The sequence below is a fragment of the Takifugu rubripes genome, chromosome 6 (genome assembly GCF_901000725.2).
Source record: "Takifugu rubripes chromosome 6, fTakRub1.2, whole genome shotgun sequence".
Classification (NCBI taxonomy): Eukaryota; Metazoa; Chordata; class Actinopteri; order Tetraodontiformes; family Tetraodontidae; genus Takifugu; species Takifugu rubripes.
The window spans coordinates 3,397,223-3,410,939 of record NC_042290.1 but is presented as its reverse complement, the minus strand read 5'-3'; the positions used below and the strand labels follow the sequence as shown (position 1 = coordinate 3,410,939).

At 39.7% G+C, this 13,717-nt stretch overlaps 2 protein-coding genes across 2 annotated transcripts in view; both read right to left on the bottom strand.

Annotated features, from left to right (window-relative positions):
* Positions 1-2,207, bottom strand: part of igsf9a (immunoglobulin superfamily, member 9a) — a 36,547-nt gene extending 34,340 nt beyond the window's left edge. Inside the window, exon 1 of the mRNA XM_011604494.2 lies at positions 1,911-2,207. The gene's annotated coding sequence lies outside the window, so the exon portion shown is untranslated. The remainder of the gene's footprint in view (positions 1-1,910) is intronic.
* A 1,087-nt stretch (positions 2,208-3,294) lies between these two features.
* Positions 3,295-7,011, bottom strand: LOC101078981 (transmembrane protein 230-like). The gene is made up of 6 exons (XM_003965143.3): positions 6,878-7,011; positions 6,131-6,193; positions 5,936-5,975; positions 5,747-5,856; positions 5,505-5,627; positions 3,295-3,986 (listed from the first exon to the last, which is right to left on the bottom strand). Exons 3-6 carry the CDS (start codon positions 5,955-5,957, stop codon positions 3,846-3,848), a joined length of 396 nt encoding a protein of 131 aa, XP_003965192.2. The 5' UTR covers positions 5,958-5,975; positions 6,131-6,193; positions 6,878-7,011; the 3' UTR covers positions 3,295-3,845.
* Positions 7,012-13,717: the final 6,706 nt, after the last annotated feature.

Below are 13,717 nucleotides of genomic sequence, written 5' to 3'. Positions count from 1 at the left end.
CATAGTTCTTCCTTACACATTATAAAAGAACATTATATGTGACCTGACTGGATTTGTATTTTGAAGAATGATTCAAAGAAAAGCGGACGAAATAAAGACGATTCTGTACTTCTGAGAGAGGTAGAAGTAGCATTTTTGAAAATCACCACGGCCGCCAGGGAAACATTTTTCCTTTAGTAGCATATCGATTTTTTGTGAATTACTCCTGTTTTATGAGTTCCTTCTTCCTGGATTCCATTTTTTACTCATGCACGTGCGTCTCAGCGGGGTAGTTGTATTTAGATGGGCTGCATTCATATTGCCACTTTTTTATGTGGAAGCAGTCACAAAGTGTGTACAGTATATATATATATATATATATATATATATATATATATATATATTATTATTATTATTTCTATGTTTCCATCTGAGACTCAACCCAATTTAAATAATAGCAAAAGAAACATTTCACTTGAGATATCTGCCAGCTTGTTGCACAACAGGTGGCTGGTTGCTCTCAATCCGACTTACAACTGCTTAATACACCTGTAAATCCAGCCCATAGCTGATGTTGACACTGCCTGACTAAAGTCAACACATGTCTGAGTCCGAGCAGACCCTGGTTTAAAGTTTAATTTCCTCGACTGCGCCATTGGAACTCAACACTCCAACAACTGAGATGCGATGAAGACGGATAACCATTTTACCTTAAAGGCCATGAAATCCCACTTTTTCAGCAGCTTCTTCCGAGTCACCTGGTTAAAGAGGCACATCCAAACCTCAAAAGATCAGCATCACACGATTAGCATGGCGAAGAGCATGTACCTTGATTTGGAACAGAACGCCATGCTAACTGATCGCAGCAATACTGCAAACAACACCAGTTTATGAGCTCGGTCACCTCAATGGGCTCAAACTTTAAACTGAAACTGAATTTATCTGCACCTGTCCACACTAATATAGCAACACACGATTCGGACATTCTCTACTTGAGAGGCCAGCGTAGTATGAAGTATGCAAACCTGCCGGGAAGTTCTTCACCGTGCTTTGCATCTGCTTCAGCCGATTAAGGTGTTTACCACGTCCAGGAACTTTTAGGCGAGGCCTTTACAAAATAGGTGAAACAGATACGCACTCCATCCAATGACATCACGATGTGCTCGTTCACAAAGCTACACCGATTTTAAAATTTAAAATAAAGGCCTAAATAGTGATGAAAGGAGCCTGGACCTTGGGACGCTCGTCATCACCGGTCTGGATTGTATGACTAAATTAGATTCTGTTTGCTGTTGCAAGCTCAAATGTGTGACTTTGGTATCAGAAAAAAGCTTTTAAATATATGGAAGAAGTAATAGGAGTAGTAGGAATAGTAGCCTCCTTTTAATGTGAATAAAAGGACAAGTTGGATGTTATTTTCTTACTTCATCACACATGCTTTGTCTAGTTTTTGGTGGAAATATCTCAGGAAAGGGGTTTTAAACATCCGAAAGCAGATGTTTGGGCAAGTAAATGCAGGTTCGTTCCAAATGAGGCGCATAACAATAAAACATGCTCTTTAGTGCATGTGGAACTGCCTGTAAAGGTCAGCCAACCTGTTTTCTTGACATTTCATGAATGATGAAGAGGAGGTATTAAACATATATGAGCAATAAATAAATAAAAAATATACCACACACAACCTATTCATTATTAACTAAGAGCCCATTTGGTGGCCCTGAGGGCTGAACAGAAATTCATTTTCTTAATTTACAAAAATAAATAAAATAATAAATAATAAAACCTCTCGATGGTTTTCAGATAGTGATAGAATAATCCGTACTCTCCCTGCACAAGTTTGCACAATTCTTTCTCCAGTCTTTCAAAGCTGCTGGAATCCACCAAAAACAACCGGTATCATTAAGGAATTGTTTGGTGAAAAGCGACCCTACCTGTGGCCCTTCTTCCCGGCGCTTCCCTTTAAAAACGCATCTTTACGCAGCTCTCTTGCAGTAACGCGTCCAGATCGATGCTTCGTGTGGACTCCGGGTCACAGACTGATAACGGGGCCTCTTGTTTCTTTTTGCCGTCGTACAATTACTTGAAATTAGAGCTTTTTTTTCCTGGTTGAAAAACCTCACCGCCGCCGGCAACAGGTGTTGCGTTCAGGTACAGGTGACAGCGAAGCATCGACGTATTCGGTTACCTCGGAGTTCGACCCTCCCTTCCTACTTTTTCCTCCCGCTGGTTCCTGTTGTCGTTTAAAAATCCAAATCAACCTCAACTGCGTTTCTGACATGTGATTAAGCCTCTTCAACGTTAAACCACATGCGTTGTGCATATATATATTTTTTATGTATTTATTTATTTATTTGTGCGCAGGCAAAAAAAATCCTTTAATCCTCAGGGGGCATCCGGTTTAGTGTAGGCCACCAGGGGGCGTCCTTGATCTGGTGTTGTCGGCCATGACAGGAAACTGACCTGCGAGTCACTCAGGGCAGCCTGCAGATGAGAAATGGCTCTATTGGTGCTGGGTGAGATGTGGAAAAGGAAGGGAGGAAATAAGAAAGGATTGGTGATGCTTTTGGAAATCACTGAAGCCACACATTCAATTTCAAGAGCACAAAGGCGGCGAAAACTGAAAATATGACCTTATTTTGAATTTTACACCTCCAAAACATTCCAAAAGGAAAGACATCACACAATGGCAGGAATAAATAAAAATATGCCACATCCTCACAACCAATGTGCGAGGTGTGACAGCAGATTAGAGATGTCATTAGCCGATGAAGAGGAGCCCAGAGAGGCTGTGGATTTAGCCCATGAACGAAGTAACTTTTAACTATATAGAGAATCTGACAAAAGTCTGAGCAGGATAATCCTCTTATTTTCCCAGATCGGTCCTCTTAATAGTTGACACGAGTCTGTTTGAGTGCACCGGTTGCAGCCACTCACAGCGCGAGTTCATTTCTAATGAGCTGGGGTGAAAGTGGTTTTAAGAGTCAAACCCTGAGTTTTCTTTTCTTTTCCTTTGAAGAGACACAACATTCGGCTTGTTATCAGTTCAAAAAGGCTTTGACGGCAGCGGTATGAGGGCGCGTGGCGCCGTGACGCTGGTGAAAACACCATTAGTGCTGGAGACGTTTCAGGTTTGGGGTCAACACTTTCAAGTAGGCGACGTCGTTATCAGAGATCGTACTTATTTCCGACAGATTAACTCAAACAGCCTTTGTCTATTAGAGCATGCTACAGGTTCCAAATGCACATAACCTTTATACCCTACACACATGAACGGGTGTTCCGCATGAATGTGCAGTTTAAATAAAGGGTGCATCATAAAATCAGCATTTTATTCTCAGTTTATGGCAAATAAATATAATTTCTTACAGCACATGACTTTTTTTTACTTCTTAAATCAGGCAAATGCATATAAAAAATACATCTTTCTACATTGATATGCATAAACAAAGTAACACATTACATTTTAAAATAAATGCCTTCTAAACAGTGCTGCTAAGGTGTCAGGCAAAAAGTTTCTGGTTATATTGGATTGACACCAGTAAATACTCAGAAGATAGATAGACAACTGTCTCTAGGATGCTAATCTGCCATATATGCTAATCTACGTCTTCAGCTGCCGAGAAGAAAGCGTCAGGCCTTTACAGTGACTTTTTAACGTCCTTTTTCTCTGCCGTTAAATCTCCGTGGCTCAACGTTGCTACAAAGTGCAGAAAATAAACAACAGGCGATAAAATCAAACTCCAATCTGCCACCTGTGAACGCAGAACGGTGGTGACGCCTCTCCTCGATGGCTACAAACATTCAGGGATCCAAAATAACTGCCTGAGAACACAGCGTGTCTGAAGAACCAGGACGTCCTCTTCTCCTCAGTCACCAAAATCTGGGATGTCGTCATAGGAGTAACCCCGGTAACCCTTGGCGGCATAGTAGGCGATTCTTAAATGGTAGAAGCCAGGCAGGAAAACCAGCAGCCCGATTATGATGACGGGAATGGTGCGGTCCGGGTGCTGTGAACAATAAGAACCTGCCATCAGAGCTGACCAAGTGACATTTTCTTTGAATTAACGACCCAAAACACTGACCTGATCCATTCATGTCACACCTGCCCACAAGTACTAGAATATTTTTTAATGAGGAATGGGAAGAACCTACTTACGGTGCTCTACGGGGCTTAAGTGTACTGATCTAAAAAAGGCCCATCAGGGTGGGACGACTTCATCTGGAGGCTGTCGCATAGCTCTGCCTTCATCATTGCATGGAGAGGAGCCCACCCACCAGGAAGTGCTGCCACTTTCTATAAATATCAAGTGTTTCACTCCACCAGCAGGTGGCAGTCTGACGCAGCACAGAACTGCGGGGCTTTTTCTCTTTGAAAGGCGTGGCTGACTTAATATTTCTACCTTTTCGACAGGGAGTGGGACCTGCTGAGATGTATTTGTAAGTGTTTTTAATGAGACTAGTCACCAAATAATAAGTTTACTTGAACACGTCCAAACTTTCTTCTGCAAGATGAAAGGATACATTTTTATTTAAGCCTCTTACTGTAGAAGGTGCCTGTTTCAAAGCTGTTAAAAGCTTCTGCATAAACTAGCTGTAATTCCTGATATTAGTCATGGGATATTTAATTCAGGTGTGTTAATTGGGAAGCGGAGCGCCCAAACATTCCGTCGATGTCAAATCGGATTTACACAGAGTGAAATAAATAAAATATAAACCTCCTACTGACAATTACAAATAGAACATGTGCAATCACCCACATGGAGTTGGGAATTAAGGAGATCACAGCAGGGAATCCACAATTTGGCATGTGAAGGCTTTGGAATACTAAAATCATTAGCTATTTTCAAACACAGACAAGCTGAGTGCAGCCAGCAAATCCAAGAGAGAAGAACTGGAAGCAGGACAAGACAGAAACCTAATTGGTCCAATTTAAAGGTAGCAAGACACCATCTTTGCCAGGCTGTAGACAGAACTCAAATGTAGTAAACATGGAGACCTCAGGGTACATTAACACTTTTCAATTTCTGTGTCAATATAATTACCACAATCACCCCCCCCCCACATGATATTTCTTGGAATGCTTCTTCATTTTCCACGTGAACAATACAAAGATGCAGATTAACAGCAGGCTGTTAGTTTAGCATAAACGCAGGAGGTAGTGCAAACAAGGTAATCTGATTCTGCCCATGCAAATGAAATCCACCCTTTCTGTGTTAATTATCTTCACACACATGACAGTTTATATTGAGTTTGAATAGCAAAACACATCATTGTTTTGGTTATTGTGTCTGTTTCTTGTGGTGGCTGGAGATATTCTGAACAAACCAAAACAAAAAGGCTTAAGAAAACAAATCTATCAGGTTATTAGCTGTTTTAAACCCACATGGTGGGAAAATGTGACACCTTTGACAATAAGCTGGTCACGAGAAAAGCATATGCACAGTATAATCCAATATTAATGAATCCAGACAAAGGCTAAACGAGGCCCGTCGACAGATTGCTTCGACCACAGCGACCAAACTCACCTCAACCTCGATGACTCCTGACAGAAGCAGAGCTCCCAAGATTATCAGCAAGGAGCCAATCAAAAACAGGAATATGGCCAATGCGATGGCCTTGTACGGGACTTTGGGAGGACTTTTTTTGAACTGTAAAATTCAAACAAAAAGAGAACCAAAGAAAGTTTCAGTCTACTGAATTCAGGTACAAAATAATATTCTAGAAATGGTGGTTTAAAACTGAAGATGCACAGAAAGCAGGTTCTTACCTGTAAATCTATGTAGCCATCCTCATCAGTGGCCAAGCGGGAATACTTTAAGCTGCTGTTGGACATTCCAGCTCCTAACATACTGCTCCTAGCTGCCTTCATGGTGGGAGCTATTGGGAAAAAACAGATCGGTCAAAATAGCTACAAACGAACGTTAAACCTTAGCTGTACAAAATTAAGCCGACTAACCTTTAACTCCTCCTATAGTCATATTTGTGCCATCCAGAATCTATAAATGCATACAAATCTCATAAGTAAATATTTAGTGGGAAAATCTGACAGAGCGTGACAAAACCCCCCTATTTTTACTTTCTAGCTGTAACTTCCTTTAGAGAAGTGAGAGAAGAGGGCAGGTTTCAGAACCATGCTGCTACATCTACTCACCACAAAGCTTTTACAACAGCAAATCTCCGGGCTTCAGCAGCACGGCGGAGGCTCCTATATCATCTGAAAAGGAAGGTAGAAAAGCATAAATACAAACACAGTGAAATCACAGGCAGCCTGAAGGAAACCGTTTATGACATACTGACCCACTGATTTAAAAGACATGTTGATAGCATTTATTTAAATGACCATTGGGGAACCTTTTGTTAATGGTTGTCATTTCCTAAAATCAGACCCCATCCCCTGAGTAGTTATGCATTTATTTATTTTTTAATCATGTTTGTGACGTTATTGTTCGGGAATGAAATATACTTTAAAGCTCGATGATGTTTTAATCTGTAATGTGGAGTTTGTGACGCAGCAGAACTAAAGGAACAATGGTTGACTGGATCAACATTTTTCACGTCTGTAAAAGAATAAAACGCTTTTTAGCCGTGTGGATATTTGCAGCTTTTGTTATGTAATTTAATCGGGCAAATGTGTACTTTAGTCGGCGAATGTCATCTCATAAGTATGTCTCACTTTTAAACAATTAACACTCATTTATATCTCTCTAGCCTTTAAATCTTGCAAACACTAAATATTAGATGATGTAAAGTTTACCAAGGTTGGCGTGACCTTTTTGTACATAATAATCGGCTAAAGTAGCTGTAGCATTAGCTTCTTTGAAGTTACGCGGACAGTGACAGGAGCGTGGCATTAAGTGCGTTAAAATAAGACTTTTAAAGCAGGTTATTTTATCCCTACCTTCACTTGAGCTACAGCTGAACTGTAACGGTGTAAATATTGTAAAGTAACGCAGACTGCTGCTCCACTGTGTCACGTCTACAGGAACTTCCTCTTCTTAGCACTGCGCATGCGCAATGCTGCCGCCCCATTTCTGTTTCTCGAAACTCACTTAAGCTTGATCGTTAGTTTTGTATGTAACGGAATAAACTATTAGTAATAGTCTAGTAGTAGCAGTAATAGTGACAGTACTAGCAGTAGAAGTGTTTCTAAAATGTTATATTAATACAGATATATACAAAAATAATAAAAGCTATTTTAAAATCTGTACAATCTATAATGTATATGCACACACACACACACACACACACACACACATATATACTGTATATACACACATTTTATTATTTTATTTAAAAAAAATAACTGGATGAGGAGTAGGTAAAAAAACTACTTTCACAATACACTGACAAGGAGAAATGTCTCAAGGCAACCTATCAATAACCTGTAAATGTCTTCACTAAATGTATGAATCACCTGGGATGCTACAAGGCATAAAATTACAAATACTGTATGATCTGTACAGTCAATCATTAAATATGCCGAGATTAAGAGAGACATCTCTTTCATATCTAAATTAGGGAAATTCTGACATAGTAAATGACAATTTGACAGCTATATTATTAAAGATGGTTGTTGGCTGCAGCACGGAGAGGCCACAGACAATGGCAGGGAGAAGAAGGGAGCACTGGGTACTAATAAAGATGGTCGTGGTAGACCTAAACAAGGTCTGGTCTAAGGTTGTTAACATGCTGAAGTCCATTAAGACCTCGACCTTGAAATCCTGACTGTTTCCAATGGAGGAGTTGTAGTGAGGAGTTGTAGCCTGAAGAAGAATAAATTAAACATTTCTGTGCATTTGGGGTTTTTTTGGCGGAAAGCTGTGCTTGCCTGCCATGACTTTAAGCACATATGTGTCAGGAAAGAACCAAATAATGTTATTAATGAACAGTTTGAGGATGTTTCTCCCATATATTCCATGATGTTTTAAAATGTAAGGCTCAAAGATGACAGAAATTTCTAAGGCCATCAACTGTAAGTGAAGGCTCAGCAAGATGTTTATTCAAATACCCTACAAACACCCTCTTAAAAGGATTTTCGTTTAAAAATGGATAACGTTCTTCCCAAACAACACAAAAGCCCTTGCTTCCAGTGTTCTGTAATATTTTTTATCTCCAACCTGCCTCTCTGAGATCAGAGTCACTCCTCTGATTTGCTCAGCTGAGTGGATAAAAAAAATTACAAATGTTAATTTCAGAGTTCACAAAAAAGGATTACCTGTCAGGACAGTCATGCCATTGTAATTAAACTGAGATGATATGTGACACTAAGGGTATTGGTTTTTCTTGGTAACAACTGTAAAGTGGTGCATTTATTCAGTTTTTTTTTTTTTCTCCATAAATGTCACCTTTGTTCAGGAACGTTTCAGTTTATGTAGCTAAATTATTAGCTGCTCTTAGAGAAGTCATTTAAAACAAATGTTCCTTTACAGGTATTTGATTGCTTCCATGGTACACTGATATAAACAAAACAAAAAAACTCACTTACTGGAATTAGATGGAGATTTGCATCTTACTCTTTTTTTTTTCTTTTGTTCATTCATGGAATGTTTCAGAGAGTAGTCATCAAGCCAGTCCTTTTAGGCCTGCAATCCAGCTGGGTTTGCTGGCACCTGCTGTCCCCTGAGATCCCAGTTTACTTTGTGAAAATAAAAGGGGAAAAGGGCCCCCCCCCCCCCCTCCCCAGCGTTATGGGGGGGGGCTTATATGGTCAGGGGCTTATAAGCAGTTAAAAAAGAAGAAAAAGAGAAGCTGTCTACCTGGTAGGACAGAAAACTCAGCTGGATTTCAGGCCTCATGGGACTGGTTAAAATCCACCAAGACTAGCTTTTTCATTAAAGAAATGACAATGAAACAACAAACTACTGCTAAACTACAAATTAGAGGTTTTCATCTCTTGAAACACAGCAGAAATTAGGAACTTAATCCCCAAAAAGACATTCTAGATTTAGTGTATGTTAATAAAAACTTGTCAGTTACCAAAAAAAAGAATCAACATGTCCTCAGCTCACCAACTACTTTTGGAATACTTATCTGACAGTGAATGTCCTTCAATGTCTAATAATCACTAACACGTTTACATAAAACAACATTAATCAATAATATTTTTCAAATAAAAACTTTAGATCCTTTGATATACCCCAGGAAACAATCACATTAAGGTGCAAAACCTGACTGAGTTAAATGAACATCTATGTAATTACTGTACTTCATAAACTATATGTAAAACAATGTCAGTCTAATCGTGTTTCCATAACCAGATTGGTTCATTTAATAAAAGAGATAACATCAGAGGAACTGAAGGTCACAGCGCACGTGCATCCAATCATCAATCACGTGTCCTCTGGCACTTTAATAACAAAAACAGCAATCGTTAAAGAACTGAGATGGAATCCCGGCTTTATACATGCTGCTGTGGTCAACATCACCTGCACACGCTGCAGATCTGTCCAACAGATACACGCTCCTCATACCCATAGCCATAAATGCTAATCAAATGTAAGTATCATAAATATGCCACATCTAATTCTACACTACTGTGTGATTATATACAGTTGATACAAATTAGCCCTATGTTCCAGGTTTGCTTTTAAAGGGCTGTATCTGGGTTTGCACCTTATTGTCTTTACTGGGTGGCTTCTCTTAAACATAGCAGTACCATAAATATAAGGCCTTGTTTGTCCTCTTTTTGCCTTTGGCTTAACGTCTTCAGTAATTAACCAGCTGCACGAGGCTACTGTATTGTATTTAAGAGCAAAAATCCAAGAACCAAAGCAAAGCCGCCTCTAACAAAGGCTTTATGGCGCATACAGGAAATGACTGATCGTATCGAAAAGCTAAATTTGGAATTTGGAACAACGATGGAAAACGGACCCAGCAGACTGCGGCAGCAGTTTCCCCATTTGATCATGGAAACACATCAGAGTCCACAGTCTGCTGCTGCTTTCTTTCCTTCCTGTTCTGACTGCTGAATAATCCATCCAGGTCTTCAGTACGCCCCAGAGGCTTTGCCAGTTAATGAAACAAAAGTGCTCATTTCAAATTCTATTAGCCATGTCTAAGTGCATCCCCTAATTAATTGAATTCATATCTTCTTTTTTTTTCACTAAACAAGTCCCCTGGCATGACAGGCATCCATCAGTATCTGCACAGAGCTCTGCTGAGGACAGGAAATCAAATTAGATTTGTTTTCTTTGGGGACTCCACCTGGCTGTGTGTGTCAGCGTGTTTTAGATTTGATGGATTTTAATAAACCAACCTGTTATTAAAAACATGCTCTAAGAAGGGAACACCCAGAAACATGTCCAGTTTCCTGGATACTGAAACCGAAGCTGTGACAGCGGTTCACTATTTATAACACAGTAATCATCTTAAAGAAATCTTTGGAATAATCTGAAACATGCTACAAAAATTTGACAGCATCTATTCTGCAGCAGAAGTACTATATTTTAGTCACACACATTAATAGAAAAGCAACCACAAAATGAACCTTTTTAAATGAATATGCAGAAAACAAAAGAATAGTAAAAAAAAAGAAAAAAGGAGAATAGCAAAGATGTCATCAAAACCGGGGATCGACCAAAGATCAACAGTTTGGAAGAGTTTTACCGAGCGGTTTAATCAAAACAACAACAAATCTTTATTGTTGCTATTTTAATTTTTTCAGCCAGGATTTCAAGCTATTCAATCAGTCTATCTATTTATTGATAAAGCACTTTAAAAACAACAGTGTCACCAAAGCGATGTACACGAAGTCTAAGGAAAAAACAGTAAAAATGCAAACAATAATCGATGATAAAAGACTATAAAATTCAAGAGCAACATCTCAACCAGTAGTTAAACAGGGAAAAAGTGTGTTTCTACATGACCTTTACAAAAGGAATCGTGTCAGCCTGCCTGATGTTTAGAGGGAGCTGATTCAAAAATTTTAGGTCTCCTCTCAGCCCTCCGTTAGATCTGCTGACCTGAGGGACCAAGAGGGTGGAGCAGGTCAGCTAAGTAAATAGGAAAACACCATGAAGACAATTAAAATCATTTTGAATCCAAACCAGAAGCCAGTGATAGGAAAACGCAAAGCCATACAAAGAATGCCACATGAAAGAAATGATTTAACCTTAGCCAGATGTCTCAGGAGAAAGAAAGTGGTCAAGTGGACTTGACCACTGAGCCACTCTAAGCTTCACGTTTGAGGTCATTGTCTTGTCGCTTATGACTTAAATTCCAAAATCAAGATTTGAAACACTAACGTGCATTTTAATCATTTTAACTATTTAAAGACATCCATGCCTTAACTTCTTCACTCTAAAAGTTGGTCTACATTTCCTGCATTCTCCTGTTTTAGTGGCACATAAATTTGACTGTCATCTGAATGGAAATAGACGGAGATGTTGTTCCTACTGAGGAGAAATCCAAGGGGCAGAAGTACAGGGAGAAGAAAGGAGGCCCAAGATGCTTGGCATCATAGGAAAATAAAACATAAGAAAAGTGAAATGTGAGTCAGTAGCACTTATTTTCTATCTGACAGAAATGTCCACAGCATCAGTGAACACCTGTCACCAGTGGACTGCCAGTGTTCCCCGGTAAGAATTATACCAGAATTATTTTTTTGAAAATAGTTTGAGCATTAATATTCTAATTTTAATATTCTGATCTTATCTGGGACCAGACTCCATTGTCTCGACCAAAAGAAGCTCCAACAAATGTTCTTTTTAACAATTGGAAGCCTTTGAGAAGAGTGGCAGAACTGGACCAAAGAAGCCTTTAAAGAAAGTTTTTGACTCCTGGAATGAGTTAAAGAGGCAGAGAAATGGTCAGACAACAGAACAGGCTCAGAAACACACATTATTCAGTGGAACACTTGATAGTAGTGTGCTTTTGTCTATTGCACCAGATCCAGAAGACGTTTAAAGGCTTCCAAAAAGCCAAAATGTTGCATAGAGAGAGAGATAATGAAGATGGTCTCTCAAGAGCAGCACAGAAGAGAGGCCGACCTGAGTAGTTCCTCAAGATCCACATCCACGTGATAGTGCACTCCTGGTTATTGGTTCAGTGCTCTTTTAACAACTATTGTGTGTTTTATTCTTGCCACAGATGAATGGGTTTGACCTTGGCCTGCAGAACAGAATAATGGCAGAGTTTGAGAGGACCTACATGTTTGACTCTGCCTCTCTCTGTCTGTCTTTCTCTCTGTCCCCAGAAGATGGCTTGTCTAGAGCTGGGGCCTAGATGAGCTTTCTCCCTTCTGTTAGCGAGCTTCTCTTCACTGCCATTAATCCGGGAGGATGTCGGCTCTCTGCTCTTTAAACACAATTGTCTTTGGAATTATTTAATTTGTGTCAAATCAAGCCGTACTTTGTATGCACGTTTCATTAACTATATCCATTGATTAACCAATAATTACTTAAATATTGTTATATTGTTGTTATTATCATTGGGGCAACTGTGGTTCATCGCAAAACAATGTGCTTGTGAGAACTTGGGTGTGTTAATGTCCACTCCCACTGTGGGCTCTTCGATGGGTCCTAGATAAATAAAAGTGAAACTGATCTAATTAATAATATAAGGGTCATTTTGTTCTAATTGGAAAATTACAGTTTGAGTCATTAACCAGGTAAAGCAGAACCTCACTTCAGAGTGCTCAGAAGGTATTTCAGACAGTTCCAGTGTTTATTAGGAAAACTTCTTAGCCAACAGAAATTCCAAATGAGCACACAGATTTTATCGTATAACAGAAACATCAGTTTTACTTGTTCTAATTCAAAATAACAAGACACAAGGGAAGGAGAAGCAGGTTCAAAAGCACAGGGAGATACTGAGATGCAAGTGAGACACATGACCACACTGCACTGAGCATCAATGGGGAAGAAGTAGAGTAGGTCACAAACGTTACGTCAGTCAGACTGCACATCTCAGAGGACCTGAGCTGGACTGTTAATTATTTTAATTTTAATTATAAGGACACCACCAACATAAATAAAAAGGCCTAGCAGCATGTTTTTGTTTTTTTCCTGAGGACACGGAGGCGTAATAAACTCCATCCTCCAAAACTTTTGGCACTGCACAACAGAGTGTCTTGACCTATGGGGTCAGAGTGTAGCGTGTCAGCTGAACTAGATCCAAAAGGAAGCAACTGCAGCTGGTCATCAAGAGAGGTCAGTGGCTCTCCTCATTCCCAAGCCTTGTAGAGTTCTGCTGGAGCCAACTCAGGTCAAACCTTCCCACCCACACACTCTCTTTTCACCACTCTTCTATCTGGCAGACTCAGAATCATGTGAGCCTGCACCAACAGACTTATGAACACCCCCCCACCCCCTAGGGACAGCTACAAGCAGCCTAGAAGGTAGAGTTGAAAGAGGAGTATTAGCAGATGACGGGATTTCACAATAAATTGAAAACTGGGCATCAAAAGTGTAAACCTGACTGAATTTCCCAAAACATGTAAACTGTTGCTTTTATTTGTGAAGAGGTTAGTGGATAGAGCCATAAGCATTAGTCTTTTCATTGCTGCAAATTCATGCATCAAGCTGCTCACTAAGTAGATCATAGTGACCTTGAGCTCGTCTGGTCTGACTCATGTGTGATCAATTTAAAAGGATTACAACTGCTTAATTGTAAAAGTAAAATCAAAGGTCTGCCTCCCTAATCACAGGAAGATCTTAATCAAATTTCACCCTGTTTTAATGAACGCTAGGCTGGGATCCAACCCAGAACTTTGTTGTAATTAGGCGATTGTGCCAGCTTA